Source organism: Panthera pardus, unplaced genomic scaffold (assembly GCF_024362965.1).
Source record: "Panthera pardus isolate Hobbes unplaced genomic scaffold, ASM2436296v1 HiC_scaffold_25, whole genome shotgun sequence".
NCBI classification, from domain to species: domain Eukaryota; kingdom Metazoa; phylum Chordata; class Mammalia; order Carnivora; family Felidae; genus Panthera; species Panthera pardus.
In genome coordinates this window covers 62,054,097-62,072,291 of record NW_026526821.1, presented here as the reverse complement: position 1 = coordinate 62,072,291, position 18,195 = coordinate 62,054,097, and the positions used below count along the sequence as shown (strand labels likewise).

General features: G+C 54.0%; 2 protein-coding genes across 23 annotated transcripts in view; one reads left to right on the top strand and one right to left on the bottom strand.

Annotated features, from left to right (window-relative positions):
- FER1L5 (fer-1 like family member 5) overlaps nucleotides 1–15,383 on the top strand; it is a 60,169-nt gene extending 44,786 nt beyond the window's left edge. For 6 of the 14 annotated variants that reach the window (XM_053890626.1, XM_053890624.1, XM_053890625.1 and 3 more), the window contains 29 exons: nucleotides 1,076–1,239; nucleotides 1,524–1,638; nucleotides 2,801–2,903; nucleotides 3,483–3,646; nucleotides 3,725–3,898; nucleotides 4,144–4,288; nucleotides 4,420–4,497; nucleotides 5,353–5,534; nucleotides 5,743–5,904; nucleotides 6,217–6,318; nucleotides 7,345–7,491; nucleotides 7,577–7,739; nucleotides 7,888–7,913; nucleotides 8,560–8,610; nucleotides 8,744–8,845; nucleotides 9,212–9,331; nucleotides 9,878–10,039; nucleotides 10,271–10,362; nucleotides 10,735–10,905; nucleotides 11,116–11,264; nucleotides 11,467–11,606; nucleotides 12,781–12,869; nucleotides 13,111–13,200; nucleotides 13,400–13,541; nucleotides 13,741–13,840; nucleotides 13,915–14,108; nucleotides 14,283–14,392; nucleotides 14,707–14,851; nucleotides 14,963–15,383. In XM_053890626.1, coding sequence (XP_053746601.1) covers nucleotides 1,076–1,239; nucleotides 1,524–1,638; nucleotides 2,801–2,903; nucleotides 3,483–3,646; nucleotides 3,725–3,898; nucleotides 4,144–4,288; nucleotides 4,420–4,497; nucleotides 5,353–5,534; nucleotides 5,743–5,904; nucleotides 6,217–6,318; nucleotides 7,345–7,491; nucleotides 7,577–7,739; nucleotides 7,888–7,913; nucleotides 8,560–8,610; nucleotides 8,744–8,845; nucleotides 9,212–9,331; nucleotides 9,878–10,039; nucleotides 10,271–10,362; nucleotides 10,735–10,905; nucleotides 11,116–11,264; nucleotides 11,467–11,606; nucleotides 12,781–12,869; nucleotides 13,111–13,200; nucleotides 13,400–13,541; nucleotides 13,741–13,840; nucleotides 13,915–14,108; nucleotides 14,283–14,392; nucleotides 14,707–14,851; nucleotides 14,963–15,190 — 3,810 coding nt within the window. In that variant the 3' untranslated portion in view covers nucleotides 15,191–15,383. Of the gene's footprint in view, nucleotides 1–1,075; nucleotides 1,240–1,523; nucleotides 1,639–2,800; nucleotides 2,904–3,482; nucleotides 3,647–3,724; nucleotides 3,899–4,143; nucleotides 4,289–4,419; nucleotides 4,498–5,352; nucleotides 5,535–5,742; nucleotides 5,905–6,216; nucleotides 6,319–7,344; nucleotides 7,492–7,576; nucleotides 7,740–7,887; nucleotides 7,914–8,559; nucleotides 8,611–8,743; nucleotides 8,846–9,211; nucleotides 9,332–9,877; nucleotides 10,040–10,270; nucleotides 10,363–10,734; nucleotides 10,906–11,115; nucleotides 11,265–11,466; nucleotides 11,607–11,958; nucleotides 12,124–12,780; nucleotides 12,870–13,110; nucleotides 13,201–13,399; nucleotides 13,542–13,740; nucleotides 13,841–13,914; nucleotides 14,109–14,282; nucleotides 14,393–14,706; nucleotides 14,852–14,962 lie in introns of those variants that run through there. The other 8 variants (XM_019461939.2, XM_053890627.1, XM_053890629.1 and 5 more) reach the window with 8 other exon arrangements.
- The window catches only part of LMAN2L (lectin, mannose binding 2 like), an 83,418-nt gene that overhangs the window by 20,936 nt on the left and 44,287 nt on the right, over nucleotides 1–18,195 (bottom strand). For 8 of the 9 annotated variants that reach the window (XM_053890642.1, XM_019463483.2, XM_019463533.2 and 5 more), the window contains one exon: nucleotides 6,501–17,847. The exons of the other annotated variant lie outside the window; for it this stretch is intronic. In XM_053890642.1, the coding sequence (XP_053746617.1) occupies nucleotides 17,705–17,847 (143 nt within the window). In that variant the 3' untranslated portion in view covers nucleotides 6,501–17,704. Of the gene's footprint in view, nucleotides 1–6,500; nucleotides 17,848–18,195 lie in introns of those variants that run through there. 9 annotated transcript variants of the gene reach the window in all.

Below are 18,195 nucleotides of genomic sequence, written 5' to 3'. Positions count from 1 at the left end.
GAGCGGTGGCAGAGCCTAAAGCAGTCTCAGATGCCGCCAGCTCAGGGCATGTGCATGTAATGACAACAGGGGCAGCCAAGTGGTCCCTTAGGGCCAGTCGCTCTCTCGCTGACGGAGGTTCACCAAGAGTTTCTTCCAGTTCCTTCAAGGCCTGCGAGGTGAACGAGGCTCCACTGGCAGGGGTCTCCTCTGTCACCCACATGGCAGCCTAGGACCCCTGCAGACTCCAGCTGGGTCCTCCAGGCCAGTCTGGTGGTTCTGGGTAGGGTGGGGCCTGGAACGTTCAGAGGAACAGGAAATGAGGCATCTTCCCAGAGAACCATAGACCCACGGGTGGGTAAGCAGCCAGCCGGTCAGAGACTGCTCTAGAATCAGAGGAGGGAAAGAAGATCCTTGCTCCCTGAGGGAGGACATGGCTCAGAAGAAGGCTCTGAGAGCAGTGGGAATGGAGTTTAAGAGTTTTCAGCTTAATTTACCAAGTTAAAAACATACTTTCGTGGTTCCTAAGTTGCATGCTGTGAACAGATATATCCTAACATACATAACCACCCCCTACGAAGGGCTGGGCAACGCCAAGATGAGTGGGGATTTAGGAGGAGATGCAGGCAGCAGGGGCTGTATGTCCAGCTAGGAGAATGTGGGGAAAAAAAGCTCAGAGGCTCCAAAGATGTGGCAAGTGGTGGAGCAGCATTGGGTTCCCCGGATCAGCAGCAACAGCACTAAGGGACCACACTGCAGGTGCCACCAGGCTCTAACACAGGCACCCACCCCACTCTACCCTTCAGTGGCCGAGCACCTGGGGTAGAATTGACCTCTGAGCCTCAGTCTCCCTGCCTGTGAAATGGGACTGTGAGAATTACAGGGGACAGTTCATGTAAAACCCTAGACATGGGCCTGGCCCAAGGGAAGAGCTAGATGAACAGAGTCTGCCTGTGCTAAACGAGTGCCGTCGAGGGAAAGTGCTACCTGTGATAAGCTCTGGAGGTGCCTGGAGCCAAGTAGGGGAGCCAAGGAGGGGCTCAATGTCCCACTGTGAGCTGGCACTACAAGGCACTGACAGCTGCCCCTCCCCCAGTACGAGAACCAGGCCAAGTATAAAGATCAGTGGGGACAGCAGGGGCTGTACCACTGCCCCAACTTCTCGGACGTCATGGGGCACAAGGCCCTTCCCAAGGAGGATTTCAAGGCACCCCACGGATGGCACTGGAAGGGGCAGTGGACAGTGGAGCCTCAGAGGAGGTAAGGCTAGCACACAAGCCTAGAGCCTGTGTGCCCCTAGACGTGCAACCCTGGGGTGAGAGCTGTCAGCAGCAGCCCAGAGAGCTAGGCACATGGCCACTGTAGCCTGCTCCTGGGGGCCAGAGTGCCCACCACCCTGCCCTGGATGCCAAGCCCCGCTGCCCAGCCTTGCCCAGAGCAGGTGGGGGTGCCAGGTAGGGGAACACTGGGCCCGCAGAGGAGGACCCCAGGGGCCTGAGAGTTAAGGGAGATGTGCTGGGAACTTGGGGTCTCCCTGTCCCCAGACTCCTCCTGGACATACACATCAACAAGAGCCAAGTGCTGGAGGAAGTATATGAGAACCAGTGTCGCGACACCACGGGGGCCTGGGTGCCAGCAACCATCCGCAACACGGACATGGTGAGCAGGGGCTGAAGCTGCTTCTGGGGATGTGGGGGGACAAGCAGTGCAACCAGGTGGGCGCCTTGGAAGCTGGGTTGTCTGAGTGGAAAGAGCACTGGACCAAGGGTTACCATCTGAGCCCTGCTCCCTACTCTGCGTGGGACCCTGGGTGCACACTGATGGGGTTCTATCCCAAGATGGCAGGTAGAGGTAACTTCCATAAGACTGTAAGGAGCAGCATAGCGGGGCAGTGTTTCCTTCCTAGGCTTCTTTCAAAGGTAACGCTTACCCAGCAGGAGAGAATCTTTGTGGGGCTAGTCTAAGCCCCACAATAGACTAATAGAAAGTCCAATAGAACTTTCTGTGATGATGGAAATGTTCTGTGTCTGCACTGTCTAGCTATTGAATTGGCCATCGAGTACTTGAAATGTGGTACTTGTGAGAGTGAGGAACAGAACTTAGGACTTTGTTTCATTTTAATTAATTTGCATTTAAGTGGCCGCAGGAGGTTGGTGGCTGCTGCATCAGACAGCACAGGTCAAACCCATGTCTCATGCACACTACCCTCCCCTCCTCAGCAGCGACAGAGACAGGGCAGGCAGCAGCGACTAGCTGAGATCGGTCACACTATTTCCCTTTCCTAGTCATTAGTATGGGTATTTTCTATTTATGGTACTGATTTTCCATAAAATCAGATAGTGACTTCCATAATTGATAGTGGCTATATAAAGTTTTCTTTTAAAAATGTTTACCATTCCGGGGTGCCAGGGTGGCTCAGTCAGTTAAGCGGCTGACTTGATTTCAGCTTAGGTCATGATCTCTCAGGTTAAGGAATCGACCCCACATCAGGCTCTGAGTTGAAAGCATGGAGCCTGCTTGGGATTCTCTGTCTCCCTCTCTCTCTGCCTCTCTTCTGCTCATGCTTGCGCTTGCTTACTCTCTCTCTCTCTCAAAATAAACATTTAAAATAATAATAATAAATAAAAATACTTTTACTATTTGAAAAGGCAAGTCAGTAAAAGCATGTTAAGTGGATATGTGGGTGGCATCAGAAGTAGCAAGCACTATCTGCTCCAAGGAGAGCACTATGGCCACGCTAGGTGAGCAAACATGTGGGCAGAGAGAGTTGGAGGCCTCTTAGCTCAGATGCCCCTGGCCCACCCTGTCTGTCCACCCTCAGAATGGAGAGCCCGTGGAGTCCCGGGAGAATATGAAGTGTCCCCAAGGCTGGCACATTAAGGAGAACTGGGATGTGGAGCTGAACCACGCAGTGGACAATGAGGGTCAGTCCTCTGGTCACAGGCTGAGGGAAGGAGGCCCTGGAGCTGCCAGGGACTGACACTTCCCACAGCCTCACAGCAATCAAGTTCTCAGGTGGGATGGGCCTGAATTTCTGGGGGTCCCCCAGACTCTGGAGAGTGGAGCCTCCACCCTTTCTATAGACATAGGCCCCAGTTTTGAAACAGGGCAGGTTGTAAGTGCCTCCTGAGCACTTTCTAGAAAGAGGAAATGCTCATGGAGCCTGGGTTCACCTGAGGTAGCTCCAGGGAAGGAGTGATGGGCTGGAAGTCTGAAGACCTGAGCTCAAGATGTGACTGTGCTACATGTGGGCTGTGTGACTGTGTGTGGGTCACAAGACATCTCTGAGCCCCAGCTTCATTTGTAAGATGGGCGGTTGGGCCCAAGCCATCCTGGTGACCACCCCATCCTTTCCACACCTCAGGGCCCCAAAAGACCTGGACATGAGGGAAAGCATTTCCTCTCCCTTTAGCCTGCCTTCTGGGGCCCATCTCTCAGGCCTGTCCACTCCTCCCAGCCCATGGGCACTTGGGCACCCACAGGCCGTGGCCCTGCCTCCGCAGGCTGGGAGTACGGAGTGGGGATCGAGCCGTTGGGCCTGCCCCAGGTCTGGAACTCGGTGGAGAAGACCTACTACACATGCCGCCGGCGGCGCTGGGTGCGTTTGCGCTGCCGGAACCACGGGAAGCTGGGCCTGGAGCAGGAGACCCTATCCTTCCTACAGCTGGTGAGGGGGCCGCCTGGGCAGGGTCCCCCCACCCTGTGCCATGGCGGGGGTGGTGACATTCTGCTCCCCTCCCTGCAGCACCACCCCAGCGCAGCCAAGGAGGAGGGGGGCTGGGAATACGGCACCTTCGGCTCCAAGTTCCACCTGACTCCTCAGCCCCAGAGCCGGTTCCGCCGCCGCTGCTGGCACCGCAGGCTGGTTCCAAACAAGGACAAGGGCATCGCACCCATTTTCCTGCTGGAGGGATCGTTGGTAAAGCCTCAGTGGGCTAGGTGACTCCTGGCAACGCTATATCCCAGAGCCAGGGCCCGGGCTGGGTGTGGCAGACAGCTGGAGATGCCCCAGGTTGGGGCATTGATGGCTTGGGGCGGGGGTGGGGGGAGTGTGCGCCCCAGATCCACACCCTCAGTCTATAAGGGGAGAAGGGTGACCTGGGCCTGCACTAGAGGAGACAAGAAAAGCACCCAAGAGCTTCAGGGAGAATGTCTTGGGCACAGGTTATGGATATGCAAGAGCAGGCTAAGAAGGAAGAGAACAGGATGCTGTCACAGGGTCTGAACAAATCATTCATGAGCTTCTGGAAGACTGCCCCACAGGACACTCACCCACTTGACCTACCCTTCATCTACTGCATCTTCAACAGTGAGCATTTGACAATGCCCAAAGTCTGCTTGGGTGGCTCCAGAGGCCTTGCATCTGAGGTCAGGGAGTGAGGAGGGGCCAAGGTGGGGATCCTGGGGGCAGGTGATGGACGTGGCTCCTCTCTTACCCAGAGCCCCACTACTACCAGCTTTTCTGCTACATCTACCAGGCCTGGAACCGAATGTCCAACCAGATCCAGACATTCCAGGGTAGGCAACAGGCACCCCTTTCTCCCCAAGTCTCCAGGACGCCATGATGTGGCCACCCAGCAGCATAAAGAATTTGACAGGGAAGGGGGTGACAAACATGCAGACCCCTCTCCCCAGCAGGTTAGGGCCCTGGCTTGGGGGAGAGATATAAAAACAAGGAGTATAAGGTGGGGCTGTTCTTGAGATGTGTCCCCAGTACTGGGGATTCAAGAAGGGGGAGAAAGAGTGACACACCTGGGGACCACACGTCCCTGTGTCAGAAGATGGGGGGGTATGGGGAAGAGGTGAGGCGATTTCCAGCCATGTGCATGAGGAGCCTGTCCTTGGTCCCGTGAGGAGGACCCAGTGAAGCTTTCAGGAGAGATGTGTGCTCCTGCCCCATCCTTTTGGTAACGCTGTTTGTAAGGAACCAAGCTGCTGGATGAGGGGCAGAGCCAGGGCAGGGAGTGTCTGCCGGGAGCTGTGTCCATTGGGCATCGGCGCCCACATTGAGAGGGCCACATGATGTCCCCTTATGCCACAGCCACTCACTGATGCTGTGGAAGGACAGCCATGTGTAGCTGGTCCCCAGAACTCCTCCAGAGGAGCCACGGGACCTTCCATCTCTGTGCCACTCAGACCTCAACCAGGTGGTGTCAAATAGATGTGTGTGGAACCAAATGGTCCTTGGCCTCTGGTTACATAGCCATTTGCTCTGTACTTGCACTGAGGTGGCCTTCTGGGCTGCTGGCAGTGGCTGTGATTGCCCAGCCTAGGCCTCCCCGGTGTCTGGTCCAGTGGTAGCAGCTGCCAGAGATGAGCACCTGGCTTGACAAGCTCAATGGCAGGACCCCCTCCTCTCCTTCTATCCCCCAGGGCCCTTCATTCGGTTGGTCTTCTTGAACCATAGCCAGTGCACCCAAACCCTGAGGGGCTCTGCAGCCCCCACGTGGGCCCAGACGCTCATTTTCCAGCACCTCCTTCTGTATGAGAACCCCCAGGACACCGAAACAAGTCCACCACTCGTGGTGTTGGAACTGTGGCAGCAGGACTCTCAGGTAAGGTGGGCTGGAGTGGGCAGAGTTGCTGAGTTTTTCTTTTAGAGGAGAATATACAGAAAGGCCTCCCATGGGGCATGATTCACAGAGAGCAGTATGTCAACATAAATGTTGGCCCTGATCCTAGAGTTGTCAGAATCCCAGGGGAGGAGAGCCAGAACCCTGCCAGCTTGGCCTCAGTGTTTGGTGAACTTCCCTTTCCCTGCAGGGAAAGGAGAGCTTGTGGGGCCGGAGCATGTGGTCTCCAGTGGTCTGGCTGGATGCCCAAAAACGGATCCTGCCCCCGCTGAGGTGGCACCCCCTTGTAAAATTGCTAGGGGAGGAAGAGGGTGAGATCCTGGCATCCTGTGAGCTGATCCTCGAGACTGAGGTACTGAGAAGGAGGGCCTGGCTGGGGGTGGGGGGCGCCTTGCTCACTCCCACCCCACCCCACCTCCCTGCCCCCAGTTACCACAACCTGTGGTCCCCAACTCCACCCCCCAGGAAAGGCCTGGGGCCTGAGGATTTAGAACACCGGGCTTGGTGATGCCAGCCGGTGACGTCTCCCTAACTCCCTGCCTGCTACTGCCCATGGGGCTCTGGAGCCTCCTCACTTGAGCCCTGCTAGGGACTTGATTTGGGGGTGGGAAGGACAAGCCCACTAGGGCCTCATGCTCCCTGCTCTCTCACCTCACCCCTTCAGAGTCTCAAAGAGAGGCCGCCCATCTTAAGTGTTCCCTGGAAGAATGGGGTCTACACACTCCCCAAGAGCATCCAGCCCACACTAAAGAAAATGGCTATCGAGGTGATAATGGTGTGGGGCAGTGGGGAGGGCAAGCACCCCCCACAGCAGTTGAGTTCCGTGGAGGTCTCTCTGCTCAATCTCCTTGGGCCCTCCTGACTACCTGATCCAAAGCGTGGACCCCAAAAAGACACTCTCTGAGAGATGGAGGGAGACAGGGGAGGAATGAAGGGCAGAACCTCTGATAGAATAGGTTAAATTATTTTAATGACATCCTCTGTGGCAGGTCATAGACAAAGGGCTTTGGCATTCCTTACCACATCCAAGCCCCTCGATGGCCCTCTACAGTAGGGACCACTTTTCAGACAAAACTGAGGCTCTGTGAGAGCGGAGAGCCCATGCACAGTGACACAGGGTTAAGTGGCAGAGCCAGAATCTGGGCCTGGCCCTGCCTGATTCCAAATGACAGTAGCCTGGAGGTCCCCACGTCGGAACCTTTGTGCCCAGCCACAAATCTGGTCAGGTCCTCCTGACCCTGGAGACCCCCCCACAAGATCAGGCAACCCCACTCTGGTCCCCTGAAGAGGCCTTCATGAGTAACAGCATGGATGTTTTCTGGGGTGCCCAGTGTCTGTCACTTGAGAACACTGAATGACCATGGAGTTCTATGGGATCTGAGTCACCAGTGAGCTACATAGCAAAAGGGACACCTGAGAAATCTGGACCCCCCCTGCTACTCTGGGCCTTCAAGGCAGCCAGCCTTAGGGACTCACTCCTGAGCAGTGACTGGAGGCCAGACAAAGCAGCAGGGGAGGAAGGACAATACCTAAGCGGCCCTGGAGGTCAGTGAAGGATATCACAGTAGCCAGAGGGCACTCCCTCACGGAGGCCTTGAGGACAAGCACTGATCCCTCACAGGAAGGGAGACCTGGGTAACCTTTAGACTCTGACTTTGTCCAGCTCATTCCCGGGCCCTGGATACTCCCTGATGCATCATCACTCCCAGGACAGTCCCCTCTCTCTGGCCAGGACCCCAGTACAGAGGCCCTGTCTGTCCTTTGCCCTGCCCCTTCTTCTCTGTTCTGGCAGATCCTGATCTGGGGCCTTCGGAACATGAAGCAGGTGCGCTCCCCCCAGCTCCTGGTAGAATGCTGGGAAGAGTCCCTGCAGACACAGCCCATCAAGGACTTCCAGACCAACCCCAACTTCGCCCAGTCAGTCCTCTTCCTCACAGTGGTAAGGCAACCTCGGGCAAAGCCGGGGCTGGGGCAGCCCTCTCCCCTGGGAGGCCTCATGCCCGGGCCTCTCCTTGGGGCTGCAGTTCATGCCTATGGAGGAGGTCTACGCGCCACCCCTCACATTGAAGGTGGTGGACAGTCAGGACTTCGGCCAGCAGACTGTGGTGGGTCAGGCCAACATCAACTCCCTACAGCCCTACTTCTGCGACCCCTGGGCTGAGGACTACGTGCCTCCACAGCTTCCAAGTATGGCCCTTTCTCCCTGCCCTTCCCCAGCCTCACCCCTAAGCTGGCACTGGGAGTGGGGGCAGCCCTGGCGGCCCTGCGGGGCTGGTGTCCCTCCTCCTCACCCTTCTTGCTGCTCCTGAGATTCATGATTGCTCTTTCTCCTCAGTGCTGTCTATGAACAAGTACCAGAAGGTGAGTAAAGGGCTCAAGGTCCCACCTTCTTCTACACCATTTATAGGGAGCAGCCCTTGTCCCCGAGGAGGGGCGGAGATTAAACAGAGTTCTGAGACATGTGCTCTCAGTGTACACGAGAACTCTAAAGCTGTGATTCCCAATGTGGACAGCATGTTAGAACAGTCCAAGAGTTTAAAGAAATGCTGTAGCCAGGCCACAGGATAGCTAGCGGGAAGGACCCAAGTATCAGCATTTTTTTCAAGCCCCACCCCTCTCCAGTGATTTCAATGTTTTCAAGGTTCAGAACTATCCCTTGAGAGCTGCACTTATCAAACCTGAATGCACAGGCATCTTGGGGACATCTGGAGCAAAAGCAGGTTCTGACTTAGTAGGCCTGGGGTGAAGCTTCAGGTTCTGCATTTCTGGGCCCTCCCAGAGTTCCATCTGAAGCTGTGGGCATTGAGGATAAGAACTAAGTTTACCCTCCTTCTGGTCCCCAAACCCATGTCTGACGATCTTGGAACTGAAAGGACTCCATGAGGAGCAAGGGAGCCAGGGAAGGGAGCCCTGCCCTCCACTCCCTTTCTCCTCAGAAGTCAGGGATGGTGAGCGGGCCAGGCAGGGGACACCATACCTCATCCACTCTCCTACTCTCACTTTTCAGGTCCTAGATTACCTCTATGAAAAGTTCTGGTTCGAGTCCAGCAAAGCTGAGGTGACGTAGGCTCAGACTCAGGGAACAAAGGAACGACTCTGGGCAGCTCAGGGAGGCAGGGGGCAGCATGACCCTGGGCAGAGGAAGGCCACTGTGCCTTCTCCCTGAAGGCCAGAATGACCTTCCCTGCCAGGACGAATACGAGCATGAAGTGGACTGGTGGAACAAGCTGTTCTGGGCCACAGGAGATGCCAAGTCCTTGCAGTACAAGCACAAAGACTACCACACCCTGAAGGTTTGGAGGCCTCTAGGCGGGGGAGACTGCTGAGACTCGGAATAAAATCTGCTGGCAGAGACCAGCAAACCTCACCCTGATTCCTCTAGGAACCACCAGCGGGGATGGGGGCAGGCAGGAGAGGGGGTAGTTTCCTTCTTGTCTCCCTAAGACTCCAGGCCACACCTCCACCAGTCATGCCTTTTTGGGAACCAGGACTGCCCCATCTGCAGCAGGAGGTGCTGACTCTGGGGCCACCGACCAGGCAGATGCTTTGAAGCCAGACCTAGGAACTGGTGGCCCCTCAGCCCCCTGATGGCAGGAATGGTCCCCCTCTGGCTGAGCCCGCTCTCCCCACCAGCCTGGGTCCCATGCACCCTCCTACAGGTGTATGACTGCGAGCTGGAGGCTGTGCCCGCCTTTGAAGGCCTGCAGGACTTCTGCCAGACCTTTAAACTCTACCAGGAAGAGCCCAAGTTGGACAGCCCTGTGGTAGGGGAGTTCAAGGTGCATGTCCACCCCAGCTGAGCTGCCCCTGTCTCCTGTGCCCCTTCTGTCACCAGAAGACTCTAATAAAACCCCTGGCTCTCTATGCTCTGTGAGAGGATAGGGCAGGGAGGGCTTGAAAAACAGTTGAGGGAGCAGGGGAGCAGAAGGTGACCTATGCTGGGATTTAGAGTGACCTCCCTTTACATCGGATGGGCAGGGGCCTCCTCACACCAGCTCTGGCCTACGTGGAGCTCCCAAAACCTATAAGCCTTAGAGAACAAGTTCCAACCCGAAGGGATGGACGGGCATGGAATGGGGGTCTGCATCAGCAGAAACTGGAAACTCACCTAATGACTAGAGTTCTTTGCCCGACACTCTTCCTAAACACAGTTGTCCCCGTGGAGTCCCTGCCGCACCTGCCCTCTCCTGTCCTTGCGGCCTTCCATCCCTGCCATCCTCAACACAGCCTGCTCTCGCTTGAGCTTAGACCAGGGGCACCTCATGGAGGGCTTAACAGAGCCGGGCCCGCACTGCCAACACCTTCCCTCCCCAACACACACACAGGGCCTTTTCCGCGTCTACCCCTTTCCTGAGGATCCAGAAGCCCCCAAGCCCCCCCGTCAGTTCACAGTTTGGCGTGAGAAAGAGGACTTCCCTCAGGAGTGCTTGGTGCGAGTGTACATAGTCCGAGCAATCAACCTGCAGCCCCAAGATGCCAACGGCCTGGTAATGAGCAGCCCCAAACCCATGGTGTTCATGGTCCCCGGGCCCACCCAGCCCAGATGCCTCCCACAGGGTCCTGGAGCTCCCTCAGGCTGCGGATACCCAGACCGCCACCTCACCACAGGCTCCATCTGGTACAAGGGGCTCACTTCTGCCCCACCCCCACCCTCCCTGGCCAACCTGGGCTGACTTTCCATTTCCTGTCACATTTCCCTCCCTATGACTGAACCCCAGTGTGACCCTTATGTGATCCTGAAACTGGGACAGACAAAGATTGGCAACCGGCACAAGTACCAGCCCAACACTGTGGATCCCATCTTTGGCATGTGAGCTGCCCCAACTCACCCAATCCCACACTTCTCCAGGAGTAAGCTCCAGAAGGCGAACAACTCTTGCATTTCTTTCTAACCTCTGAGTTCCTAGCACGGGGTCTCACAGTGCTCAACAGATGGAAGGGTGGTCAGTTCTACCCTCCTTCTCAAACACTTTGCCTGGGAAAGGAGTTCAGGGTCCCACAACCCAGGCCTACCAAAAGTTGTTTCTAGCCATAGCTAGGGGATAGTTATTGGCAGGTGACAGCCACCCCAGGCTCTGCTCTCCATATTCACCATGACCAAACAAGGGGCTGAGATGCTAGACAAGGAGGCCTGTAGATAACATGGTGCACAGTCTGCAGTGTCCAACACCCTCACCCCTAGGATGTTTGAACTCAGCTGTACCATCCCCCTGGAGAAAGACCTGGAGATCCAGCTATATGACTTTGACCTGTTTTCACCTGATGATAAGATTGGAACCACAGTCATTGACCTTGAAAACCGACTCTTGTCTGGCTTTGGAGCCCGTTGTGGGCTCTCCAAATCCTACTGCCAGTAAGTACACCTGAGGCTGGGCAAGAGAATAGGGGAGGGGTGGAGGAGGGAGCCCCCAGTTCCCTTTGCAGAGGTTGCATCCCAGGCTGGGGAACCAGGGCCTGAACCTGGCTCCATCCATGCCCCCACCACTGCTCATCCTGCAGTTCAAAGCAGAATGTTCTCCAGGACCCAAACCTCCCCACTTGTTCCTCTCCCTTAACCTCACAGGTCAGGGCCCTTTAGGTGGCGGGATCAAATGCACCCAAGCTTCCTCTTGGAACGCCATGCCAAACAGAAAGGGCTGCCTCCGCCTCTGTTCAATCCTGAGGAGGACTCTGTTTTTTACAATGGGAAACAATTCAGACTGCAAAGCTTTGGTGAGAAGTACAGCACGCTGCTGGAAGGCACAGAGACAGGCCTCTGAAACAAGAGGGCACCTGCCCCATTTTGCCCTTTCCTCTTGTGGAGGGCAACCACGGCCACTGTCCAGGCTGGGGTAGGGAAGGGGGCGCACCTGCCTGGGAGACAGGAAAGCTAACAACCTCGTGATCCCCTCCCCTTCCACCTCCTTCCATCTAGAGCCCAAGCCCCCTACTGTTCATTATTTGGGACCTAAGAAAGAACGCCTTGCACTATACCTCCTGCACACCCAGGGGCTGGTCCCTGAGCATGTGGAGACCCGCACACTATACAGCGACAGCCAGCCAGGCATCGACCAGGTATGAGACTCGAGGGGCTGGATCAGGAGACCAGGGAGCCCATCCATCCAGGACATAGACATGACGAGAGGGGAAGGGGAGGCCAAGAATTCACAGATGCATGCGCACAAAAGACAAGCATGTTCTGTTAGAAGTGAGAAGTTCCAATGATGTCACTCAGAATGGAGAAATTCGGAGCAGGAAAAGTCGTCTACAAGAAACCTAGGCCGTACATCAGTTGGTAGAAGCGGTAAGGCGCAACCTTACCAGCCAGTGCCTACGCTGCTTTAGTCTCTCCTGAGGGAGGGTGGGGAGGTAGCACCTGGGGTCAGATGTGCAGACATTACAACCCTGGTTTACCTGTTAATTGCAGGCTGTGTTTTCTCCATGGCAAGGAACCCCAAACAGAAGGAATAAAAATCCCCATGGGCACCCTAATTATCATCCACCCTCTACCCTCCAGCCACCAGAACAGCTCATCTCATTCTCCACATTTCTCAAGCTGATACCACATTCCAGACACAAAGTTCTCTGCTGAGCACTTTTTATAAACCATTCTCATTAAACCTGTTTTCTTAAATGGGGTCAACTTCAAAAGAATAAAATGAGGTTAGTTTGAAAGAATATATTTGTCTATACCTTCCAGTGTTAGTAGTTCTACTCTTTTAGTTTTTTCTCTTCCTTTTTCTCACCATTTTCATCCCTCCCTTCTTAAGACAGACCTCTATGCTTGGTGGACAGCTTCATACCCTTACAATATGCTTACACAACATAAAGCAACCTGGACACTTGGACTGACCATCTAGTTTGCTCTTTCTTGGGGCCACTAAGCTGGTTAATAAATGAAGCCCCAACCCCACTGTGGTGCTCTGTGCAGAGAGGCTGAGGAGCACGGCCTGCTCAACGGCATTAACCCCCAGTCACAAGTGATAACCCGCTGTGGCCATCAGCCTTGAAGCCATCATACACTACCAGCCTTACTCTGTACCATTCTTCCAGCCAAAATGAGAAAAGGGAATCTGGCGGGGAGTTGCCAGACTTCCTGTCTGAAGTCCATTCCATCTCCTTACCCCACCCTCCTATGGTGGGGACACAGCCTCCACAGACCCCAGAACCTGGGACAGGGCTCCCAGGCCACAGCATGCTCAGAACAGAGGCTGGCAACCCCCAGCCAGCTAATCCATCTCCACTCTAGGGAAAGGTGCAAATGTGGGTGGACATCTTTCCCAAGAAGCTTGGGCCTCCTGGCCCCCCAGTCAACATCAAGCCCAGAAAGCCTAAGAGGTAAGTGACCTACCTCATCCCCGTCACTGTACTTCCCAGGGCACGGAACATGGGTGTGCTCACACACTAAGGAACAGCAAATTCCTTCCTTCTCTTGGGAGTCCTGGGAGCTTCCTTCCCCTGCATCCTCCCAAATGTGGCATGCCTGGTGTGGGCATGGAGGGCAGCCTCCCAGGCCTGTCTTCCTGCACCAAGTTGGGGAGCTATTCCTCAGCAAAGCCTCAGACTACAGTGGCTGCAGGTATGAGCTGCGCTGCATCATTTGGAAAACTGCCCAAATGGACCTGGGGAAAAGTCTATCTGGCGAGATAAGCGACATCTATGTCAAAGGGTGAGAAAGATGGCAGGGCTCCAGCAGTGTTCCCTCAGAGTTCCCCAGTTGTATCATCCCTATGCCTCCCACCCCCAATTCTGGGGCCACATCTCTCCACTCCCACCTGTGCCTGGTGTCTGTTGAGCAGTGCTTCCCACAAGGGGAAGGGGAGGGGGACAATACATGTGAGCCCCAGGTGAAATGACTTTTGCCCCAGGTGGCTATTCGGGCTAGAGAACGACATGCAGAAGACAGATATCCACTACTACTCCCTCACTGGGAAGAGCGACTTCAACTGGCGGTTCATCTTCACCATGGACTACCTGGCAGCTGAGCATATGTGTGTCCAGAGCCAGAAGGTAACAGAACTGGGAGTGGGGGTGGGGGCTGTGCTCCCTCTCCCGCTTCCTCAGAGAACTGTAAGCTGAACACTTGGAATGTGGCCTCAGGCAGAGACTTCTCTGAGAGTCTATCACTGCTGGGTAATGGGCTACTAAGGGGGCCAAGGGCAATCTCAAGGGAGACAGGCCAGGAATACGCTCTTCTGTCACCCTCCAGGACTACATATGGAGCCTGGACCCCACAGTGATGAAGTTCCCAGCCCGGCTCATCATCCAGATCTGGGACAACGACATCTTCTCCACTGATGACTTCCTAGGTGAGATCTGGAATAGGGTCCATGACCACAGGACAGGGAGCTCCTTCTTGCTGACAGCATTTCTTTGGGCTCAGGGGTCCTGGAGCTGGATTTATCTGACATGCCTCTACCAGCCCGGCACGCCAATATGTGCTCCATCAGGATGATGGATACAGATTCCAAGTGGCCTTACTTCCTCCAGTATAAGCACGTCTCCCTCTTCAAGAAGAAGACTGTAACGGGCTGGTGGCCTTGCCAGGTCCTCGATGGTGGCAAATGGCGCTTGTCGGTAGGATCTGGGGAAGGTGTCTATTGCATAGGACTACTATGCCACGTAACTTGGCTCTAACAGACTTCTGGGGACCTTTGCTAAATCCCTTTTCCTTTCTATGGGAAGGGGTCTTAAACTATTCTCGCACCTGTTGTAATGAACTCAGCCTCCCACCACCTATGGTGTTTCCAGGGTAAAGTGAAGATGACGCTGGAGATTCTGTCAGAGAAGGAAGCCCTAATCAAGCCAGCAGGGCGAGGCCACTCAGAACCCAACCAGTACCCTACACTTCATCCTCCCCTGTAAGGGTCCTGTGGGACAAAGGCACAAAATCTTTCTTCCTCATTCACAAAGCTGAGCTGCTAGGCCCGGCAATTTGAATAGGGTGGTGAACATTGGGCCTATAAGTGGAGAGAGGTTAATTACTTCCTAGCATCCTGGCTCAGGGCTCAGCTACAATCAGGAGAGAACAGCCTTGGTGAAGGGGAAGTGCGGGGCTGGGGACACACAAGTAAGCAGAAGTTGTTTTAAAAAAGAAAGCTCTTGGGTCCAGATTACTTGACCTGAAGGTTCTCTCTGCCCTCCATCCTCTGACATCTCCTCTGCTTATGGACAGACGACCTAACACCTCGTTCTTGTTTCGGATACCTGTTACAACCTTGTGTCACGTTTTCTGGAAACGCTACCACTTTAAAATCATAGCCGCTGCAATTATATTTATTATAGCACTTCTGCTGTTCAACTTTATCTATTCAGCCCCGGTGAGTGGCAATCCTGGGGACAGGGACAAAGGCACTAGTTGCTCTTGGGATGACTCTGAAGAGACAGCCTCAGGTCGCTACCTCAGGCTAACAGTTGCCTTTTCTCTCTAGCATTACTTGGCCATGAACTGGATCAAACCTGGACTTCGGCTGAGTGCTCCCCTTAAAATATATAGCAATGTCATCAATCCACCAAACACCCGCATTGCCAACCCTTCTGTCCTCACGGGCCAGCATCTGAACCTAAATCCTGCAACAGACCATGAGCTGAAATTCCTCCAGGGACCTATGAATCACCTGCAAGACATTTTTCCAGAACTTCCAGCCCTGCAAGACTAATTGGCCCAGGTCTGCTTGGCTTTTCTCCTGCCCATCACCAGCCTTACCCTTGGGCTTCCTACCAATCCCTCATTTCTATCTTCTAGGACATATGCAAGGGGCTAAGGATATTCTAGCCATTCTGTTCAGAAACCACTTCCAACAAGGACAGAGTTGTCATTTTCCCACTGAAGTAAACAAGTTTTGTCACAGAGAGTCACCTTGTAATTTTGGGGGTTGAAGACAACACGAAAAGCAAGACTCCTCACAAGGACAGGGAACAGTGTCCTTTTTATACACCACCTCTAGTCTTCAGGGTCTCCTCCTCTCCAAGAGGCTCTGAAGTCAGAGGACAACCAAGAGAAAGGGGGACTGTGAGGAGAGAAATGGCTCACGTGGGGTAAGCAGCTTGCCAAAATCATTGTTCCCACCCCTACGGTACATGCACAAAAGAGCCATGCCACAGACCAGGCATCTCCCTCCTCTAGGGCACACCTAGGATTATGGGGCCCAGAACAGTATTTGGTCCCATTCACAATGGGAAATATTTATGTCTAAGAACAAAAATCAAGAGCTAGGGCATGACCTGCCATGCTAGGTTAGACAGTTTCCTTGCATCACACATATCTCAAAGGCTGGCCCCATGCTGGGTGGGGACTGCATTTCATGTCTTCCCCATCCTGTTTAAAAACCCTCAAGGAGCCCATGAGCGGGGAAACATAAAAAACTCATCTCACACACATACCTCCCCCATGATGAGACCCCTTCCTCCCGCACCACTGCCTGGGCTATCTCAAGAGCTCACCTAGGTCCTCCCACCACAGGGGTCTAGCCAATCTCCCCCTGAGCTCAAAAAAGACAAAAGAGCTGTTTGCTTTGTCAGTTCTAACTGGTCCTAAGGCCAAGCTCCAGGTCACAGTTTGTGCTCTGGCACCCAATCCTGGAGCTGCTCTGCTCTTGTGGGGAAGGTCTTAGGAGGACCCCATTTTACTCCCACCTATAGGAGAGCACTGTGGCCTGTGATGCTCACTTACGCACATGGGAGGGACAGAAAAAAGCCCAACACGACAGAAACTTATACGCAGCCAAGGTGCCCTCCTTCCCTTCTGGACTGAGCTGAGGGCTTTCCCAACCCAAAAGAAGGCAGGGCAAGGGTTGACAGGCTTGGGGCTCAAAAGAAGGTCTAGACCTTCCCCCAAACCTACCCCTCAAAGGAAGGACACTGTTTGATTTCCATCAGCCATTTTAAGAATTTCCCTTAGGCTACAGAAGTACATGGCTAGGAGGGCTCAGAGCTCCAGGCCCTCCAGGGAGACTGGCCTATTGGCCAATTTAACCACAGGGCATACAGGTGAGCAGCACTTGACCCCTTGTCAGATAAGGCAGTGGAACAAGGATTGACCCACAGTGGATGACACTCAGCCTCTGTCACTTAATGAAAATGAACTCTTCCAGGCACAGATGACCAGGGTCTATTGCTCCCAGATTTGCAACAGGAGTTCAGCAACAGTTTCTTATCCATTAAGAAGAAGAAGCCAAGTTTCCTCTTTGGGGAGTATCCAAGCCGAGGCTATAAAAAGAAAGCTTCCTTACATTTTGAACACTCAAAGTGGGATTCTAAAAATCATGATAAACACAAAACATGCAGGCTCCAGAGTCCAGAAACATCTCCACATGGCAAATGTTGCTTTTGGTGTCAAAACATGGAGCTGGGCAGTTTCACAGTTACTCCTATTATATCCATGAAGTCTTCCAAGTTTCTCTTGACTTGCACACCAAGTGTGTCAAACCTGACTGAGGGCCTAAAGAAACCAACTGGGAAAGTCACAAACCAAGAGAGCCAAGTTTCACGCTAAAGAACAATCACTAGAGCAGTGAGCCAAAGCAAAAAGCCCTTTCCCCATGGCCACCTAATGAGGGTCAGCAAAACCTCAGTTTGTTCTGCAGCCCCAGGCTCCAAAAGACAGGCATCCAGATGTCTCTTCCAGCTCAGGCTGCATTTGGAGAGAGCGATGAACGGAGGGAGAAGGCAACGCAGGGAAGAAGTTTCCATCCAGATTTCTAACGAAAGTTCCTCAAGTGGACAGAGGCTTAGATGAAAAGCAATGAATGGAAGCCTGAAGGTCTGGGAAGTTATCAGTGTTGTATTCTTTGCAGATTTAAAAATGAAGTACAAGGATCCTCTGAGTCCAACAACAAGGCAGCCTGAGCTATGAAATTCTTTTCTGTGATTTGAGTACCATAACCGCATAAATTCTCTCTATCCTCTTAGCTCCCAAGTGGAAGGACTGCAGGGAAAGGCACGTCACAGCAGCACTGCCCTGGGGTAGGTGGGCTTTCTGAACCAGAGTCAGATGTCCCCATGGATTACCATGGTAATGCAGTGTCCCTGCATTCAAAGTTCCAGTGACAGAACAGAGTCCCTGACCAGCTGTTGGAGACTAGAGAAGGCCTGCCAGGCTATATGCTCAGGCCAGTGCCTGCTCCTCCCACACCTCATAGTGACAGCCACAGGGGCGGCAGTAGCAGGACGGCTCAGTAGAAACGCTTTCGGCTCTGTTCCTGCCATTTGTTGTAGAGTATGATACCAATGACAATGGCAAATACGGAAAACACCAGCGAGAAGAAGACGATGAGGAAGAGGGCCAGGCCACTCAGGGGCGGCAATGGGGCGGTCACTGAGGAAGCAAGAGAGAAGCAAGTCAGAATCAGGGAGCCCACCCAGCTGGGAAGATATAGAGTCTCCAGCTTGACACCCATTTCTGGGAGCCAGAAATGATAGACTCTCCCTTTCAGGATGCCTCAATTTAAAAACTGAGCAGCCCTGGGGCGCCTGGGTGGCTTAGTCGATTGAGCGTCTGACTTCAGCTCAGGTTATGATCTCGTAGTCCGTGGGTTCGAGCCCCATGTCTGGCTCTGTGCTGACAGCTCAGAGCCTGGAGTTTGCTTTGGATTCTGTGTCTCCCTCTCTGTCTGCCCCTCCCCCACTTGTGCTCTGTCTCTCTCTCTCTCTCTCTCTCTCTCAA